The sequence below is a fragment of the Podarcis erhardii genome, assembly GCF_964252035.2.
Source record: "Podarcis erhardii genome assembly, chromosome: 13".
NCBI classification, from domain to species: domain Eukaryota; kingdom Metazoa; phylum Chordata; class Lepidosauria; order Squamata; family Lacertidae; genus Podarcis; species Podarcis erhardii.
In genome coordinates, this window is record NC_138502.1 from 11,421,442 (window position 1) to 11,427,853 (window position 6,412).

General features: G+C 41.7%; 1 protein-coding gene across 1 annotated transcript; it reads right to left on the minus strand.

Annotated features, from left to right (window-relative positions):
• Positions 1–939, minus strand: LOC309326622 (olfactory receptor 11G2-like; the record flags this gene model as incomplete). Its single annotated transcript, XM_081835491.1, has 1 exon — positions 1–939. One exon carries the CDS (start codon positions 937–939, stop codon positions 1–3), a length of 939 nt encoding a protein of 312 aa, XP_081691617.1.
• Between the last annotated feature and the right edge of the window lie 5,473 nt (positions 940–6,412).

Sequence of the window (6,412 nt, forward strand, 5' to 3'; positions counted from 1 at the left end):
CTACATCACCCTCTTTGTTCTCAACAACTGGAACAATGCTTCTTTCACTTGATTATTCCTGAGACAATAGATGAGGGGGTTGAGCATAGGAACCAGAGAAGCATAAAATAGAGTCATCACTTTCGTGTTGTCGCTGTGACTCTCTCCACTGTGCCCTATATACAGAGCCGCCACAGATCCATAAAAGAATGCCACCACTGCTAGGTGGGAAGACACTGTAGAAAAACCCTTGATGCCAGTGCTCTCCTTGGATCTTTTTGCCAGGGTGAATACTACACATGCATAGGAGACCACAATGAAAAGGAAGGTGACCATAATCACACAAGAGGTGACAATGAAGCAGAAGAGGGGGAGGTACCCCAGGGGAGGACAGGCCACTGCTAACAGTTGGTCAGAGTCACACACAAAGTGATCAAGTATATTGGAGCCACAGAAGGACAACCTGGAGATCAAAAACACTGGTACAATGTAGCACAGGAAACCGAAAATCCAACATGCAGCCACCAGGGCATAGCAGAAATCAGGGGTCATAATTTGTGGGTAGCGCAGTGGGTGGCAGATGGCCAAAAACCGGTCCAAAGCCATGGCTGAGAGGAACAGGCATTCAGAAGTACCAAGGGAGAAATAGATGTAAAACTGGAGGAAGCAAGCATGGAAGGAGATGACCCCACCTGGGAAGGACAAGTCAAAGAGCATCCGTGGTGCAGTGGACGTCACATAACACATCTCCAGCCAGGAGAAGTTGCTCAGCAAGATGTACATGGGCAGGCGAGCCAGGCGAGCATCATGAACCACTATCATGATGATGATGAAGTTCTCAGCCAACGTGAGGGTGTAGACTGCTGTGAAGAAGATGAGAAGGAGTAGGCGTCCTTGTGGTCCAACTTGGAAGCCCACCAGAATGAATTCCTGCACCGTGGTCCCATTGGCCAGCTCCATCTGGATCACACACAAAACCGCCTGGAAGCTAGCCTCGAATTATCAAGTGTTAAAATGTTAATCTAATGTTTGGAAGTCTCTGCTGATGTGGCAAGAGTTGTCCTCAGCATTAAGCTACTTCCGACATAAGGGCTGGTATCTGTTAATTTGCAGAAGAAGAATACCAGTAGGGTAGAACTACTGTGCTGGGTGGAGAAAGGGAGGGTTAAAGAAGTTTCTCTGGAACCCTTTTTCATCTACTGCTGTGTTTGAAATGTCTCAGTACCTCTTCACATTGAGGATCTCTGAAGAATGTATAGCAACTTTCAGGCAAGTAGATGACAGCAACATGAATTTGGGTCAGGGAAAAAAATGTCTGCCAAGGCAACAAAGCGTTCAACTGACTGAAGGCTGATCAAGCCATCCAAAGACCTGATGCAGATAAAGTCTCAGTATTTAGATTCCATGGATATTTAATTTTGTCATTGCACCTGCTCAGAACTGGCTTTGGTAACTGAGAAATAAAGGACTGCACTACAGGGTGTGTCTGAAAATCTTAGTTGTGGGTGCCATGCTAAGCTCAGAGCATTATTTGAAAAGGTTTGCATAGGTTTTAATTGAAGAAAGGAAGCACTCTTGAGAATTGCCCTATCAAGGGTAATTCTGTTTTTCTTCAAAGCAAGAGCTCCTCAGAGATTGCTGAAGACCTTAAATTTATAATATCTTAGTTTGCTAATATCCCAAACTCTCCAAATTGGGTTATTGGAAGGTGCTTCTCTTTCTTTTTAATTTTTTTAATTAAAAATGGATTTCTATTTTGAGATAAATTTTAAAATACAAGCAGCAAAACACGCATTACAAATAAAACAAGATCACTAACTAAAGGAAATAGAAAAGTCACTGATTATAATCCTTTGTGTATTACTGTGGTTAAGGTTGTGCAACACTTAGAGAATGGGTAGGCAAACTAAGGCCCAGGGGCCGGATCCAGCCCAATTGCCTTCTAAATCCGGCCCGCAGATGGTCCAGGAATCAGCGTGTTTTTACATGAGTAGAATGTGTCCTTATATTTAAAATGCATCTCTGGGTTATTTGTGGGGCATAGGAATTCGTTCATTATTCTTTTTCAAAATATAGTCCGGCCCCCCACAAGGTCTGAGGGACAGTGGACCAGCCCACAGCTGAAAAAGTTTGCTGACCCCTGACTTAGAGTAAAAGAACCTAAGGAGGAACTCACAAACTATTGAGGAAGTTTGCTGGTGTGCCATGTGGCCAAATCATATTCAGAAATAAACCAATTGGAAGTTTTTTAAGGGAAGGGCCATAGGTTAGTGTTAGGGCATCCCTGGAAATGGCTGAACACCCCGGCTGAAGCCCTGGGGCATAGGAGCCAACTCCTAAGGGCTGAGGGGTCTTTGACTCCATCAACAAAATATTTTGGGGGGGGGAGCAGGGCCCCCCAAAGTTGATGGGCATTGCCATTCAGATGCTGTAAGTGCACCGTGCCATGTGATTATGTGGGGCGGGCCTTACCTACCCCCCCCCCATATCTTATTCAGTTTGGGACTCCTGCCCTGGGGAGCCACTATTAAGTGAGTATAAAAAATACTGACTCATTGCTGCTTTATAGCTTGTTTACTGATAAGATTGCCAACATATAGAATCTGAGCAAGGCCGGTGCCCAAACTGTGGTCCTGTTTTTCAACTTGGGTTCTCTGTGTGTAAAGCTTTGGTTCATTGATGAAGCTTAGGTTCAGGGGAAGGGAAGGGAAGGGAAGGGACCTTCATGTGAGGTCCACAGGGTGGCAACACAAGGATGGACCTTTTCTGTAGCGGCTCCCTGTTTGTGGAATTGGCTCCCCAGGAAGGTTTGCCTGGCGCCTTCATAATATAAATATATTATATTATATCAGGCGCCAGGCAAAAACGTTCTTCTTCAACCAGGCCTTTGGCTGATTAATATCCTACAGCTTTTAAAATGTATCTGTGGGAAGGAGGTGGTTATAGTTTTACAAACTCATTGTTAAAACCGTGTTTATGGAAGACAATCTTACTCGGCTACGAGTGATCGCCGAAGAAGAAGATTGTTTCAGTTTAATTATCTAATTGTGTTTTAACTTTTATTTTATTCTGTGAACTGTCCTGGGATTGCTTGATGAAGGGAGGTATATAAACTTAATAAATAATCTAGTCCAACCCCCTGCAGTGCAAGAAATTTCAGCTAAAAAGTCAATTAAAGAATCTTAAATATTTCATTCCTATCTGGTAACAGGGTTCATACTGTGCTACTATTTTAATATTGTGAATGAAATATAGTCTTTATTTTTGTGGGATTATTTGGGCAAAGGCTTGGTCTGAATCAGTGCTTCAGATCACTTCGGTCACAATTGATTACTGCACATTTAGCTAGTTTTGCTTCAGACTCCAGGAAGCAGAGAGTGGGGGCTTTAGAACTTGCTCCAGATTCCAAATTCCACCACAGAACCTGTTCCACAATGCACCCATCTGATTACTCTTCTTCTTTTTATTTATTTGCAGTAAAGACACCATTATAACATTTTAAAACATTAATAATAAATAGCATATATAAAAATGCACATTAATACAACTGAAAGCACACAATGACAATAATAGCTAGAGGAATCATAAGTGGTCTGATAACAATGGTCTTATTCAATAACATTGCCATTTGCCTTGTGAGTGACTTCTTGGAGTCCTGAAGCAAAGAGATTAATAAGAGTGGCCAGGGAGGGGTTGTGTAATGGGGCATTTTGGATGACAGAATCCACCTTTGTGTTGCTAGAAGGGAAGTATCCATTGTTCATTGGTGTTTTATTGTATCTGCCATCTAATAAATTGGAAGGGAGAACATTAAACCTTACCAGAGGGAAAACCCTGCTATATTTAGGGATTGTTAAGTATCCCAAGTATTGTTAAGTATCTGTTGTCTAACTTAAGAGCCAGACTGATCAACAGAGCCAGACTGATACCCAGAGAGAACTTGCTGCAAGACAGACCCAAAAAAGAAAATAACAGAACACCTCTAGTCATCACATACAGCTCCCAAGTTAAAACAGTACAACGCATCATCAGAGATCTACAACCTCTCCTGGACAATGACAGTTCTCTTTCTCAAGCTCTGGGAGGAAGACCTTTCATTGCCTACAGACAGCCACCCAATCTTAAACAACTCCTAACCCACAATAATACTACAACCAGACCTAACACGGACACTGGCACCAGAGCCTGCAATAAACCCAGATGCCAACTTTGCTGCCACATACACCCGGACAACACCATTACTGGCCCCAACAACATCACACATACCATCTCGGGACTATTTAATTGCTCATCGTCTAACATTGTGTATGCCATCAAATGCCAACAGTGTCCTTCAGCTCTCTATATTGGACAAACAGGCCAGACCTTACGCCAAAGAATAAACGGACATAAATCGGACATCAGGAATCACAAGACAGAGAAACCAGTAGGAGAACACTTCAATCTCCCAGGACATTCTATACAAGATCTCAAAGTAGCTGTTTTACTACAAAGGAATTTCAGAAATAGACTGGAAAGAGAAGCTGCTGAATTACAACTTATCACCAAACTTAAAACCATGGAGAAACCTGGTCTGAACAAAGACCTTTTATTCTTATCTCATTATACATAACAAAGCCATTTTTCACCTTTTCACCCCTTGCTTTTTCCTGTAAGACCTATTGCAGTCGTTAAGAGTCGTCAACAGGCTCATCACAGCTATCTGCCAATCACCCATTCCCACCACCCTTCTGAGTAATACCCCTCCCCACCTTCTCACTATATAGAAGGGTCTGGTGACTTCTGTTTCAGTGTATCTGAAGAAGTGTGCATGCACACGAAAGCTCATACCAAGAACTGACTTAGTTGGTCTTTAAGGTGCTACTGGAAGGATTTTTTTTTGTTTGTTTTAAAAATAACCAAACATTGCCTCAGAGTCCAATGAATTGGGGGTAAATACAAGTCAGCAGCGGAGCCAAAAATGGGTAGAATGAATTCACACAAAGCACGAACAGAATATTCAGTCCCTGTCTAGCCAGAAAGAAATAAAAGGTTTTTAACAATGGAAATTATCTGTGTTTTCACCGTGGTAGAAGGAAGTAACCTGTCTCTTGGTTTTTAATAGCTAATGGCATTGGTTCTTAAGGGACACATTCCCAAGGGACACCTAATATTTAACAGGAGCAATCAAGGTTTCTGTAGTAAATACAAAGACTCACTCATTCTTCTCATATAGCCCATGACTATGACAACTGAACACCCATGTTAGGCAGAGGGAACAGCAACATTTTCCCACCTACAAATCCTGACACAACATTTGTGATGAGCCTTCAGCTGGATGGAGGAATGTATCAAAAATTACTGAGGTAAAGAAATGGAGACTGGAGTGGAACTGGGGAGGATCAGATCTGAACGAGTGCCACCTTCTAAAAAGAGTTGAAGACTGCTTCAAGGAAATGTGATAGATCATTATAGAAGTGTGTGGTCAGAGAGACATAGATGAGTACTTGGGAAAGGCTGTGAGATGTCTCTGGGATTCCTAGCTGCATCCCTGATTTTTATTTAACAATCAAAATAAATAATTTGGTTCTCTGCCTTCATTTGGAGCCTACAAACCCTCTTATATTGCAAATTGACACCACCTTAACTAACTAACTAACTAACTAACTAAAAGTAACCTCACTGGACCTTTTTAAAAAAATCTCTAAATCACATGGGTAATAGTTTTATTAGGTCAACTGAAATGTCACTAAATAGAGTGGAAGCTTCATTGGACTTGATGGTACACAATGAAAGGGTTGTAGGGGGGAGTTGACTGTTCCACTAATCTGTATCTCAAAAGTGTTAAGACAGAACATGGGAGAAGAGTGTTAGTCACATCTCTCCTCCTTCTTCCTATGCTCCATCTTAAGGCCCTTATACAAGGTGTAGGCTCATGGCTTTGCCACCACCCAAAGTTTCTTCTCTCCCCAGCACCCTATGCCACAACTTTGCTTGACATCTAGTCCAATGAAGAATTCTGGGGAACATGAAGGCCTTCGTGCTATTTTGTGATATTTTGGTTGGTCTAATAAAGGTATTGCACTAATATAGAATTTTTGAATAGATCTCACGCAAAAGTATCAATTAAATTGTTTAGTAACATAAGATGGGATGACTTTCATTCAAGGTGCTTCACAGGTCTATGTTTGCTCCTTGTCTCAGGAAAGAGCTGAGAAGCTTTAGGGAGGGGGTCACCCATCTGCAAAAGAACAAAAGGTGGTGTTGCAGGGGTGATAGACTAGGAATAAAATTGTAGGTAGATGAGTGTACTTCTAGTTAATGTCACTTTTGCAGGTGTTCATTCATAAGTCTGTTCAGTCTTGATGCTGCATTAAACTGTATTTTAATAGCTACAAGAAAACTCCCATTTAAAATAGTATTTTTGAATGGATTTTCTTGAAAAATGCACATT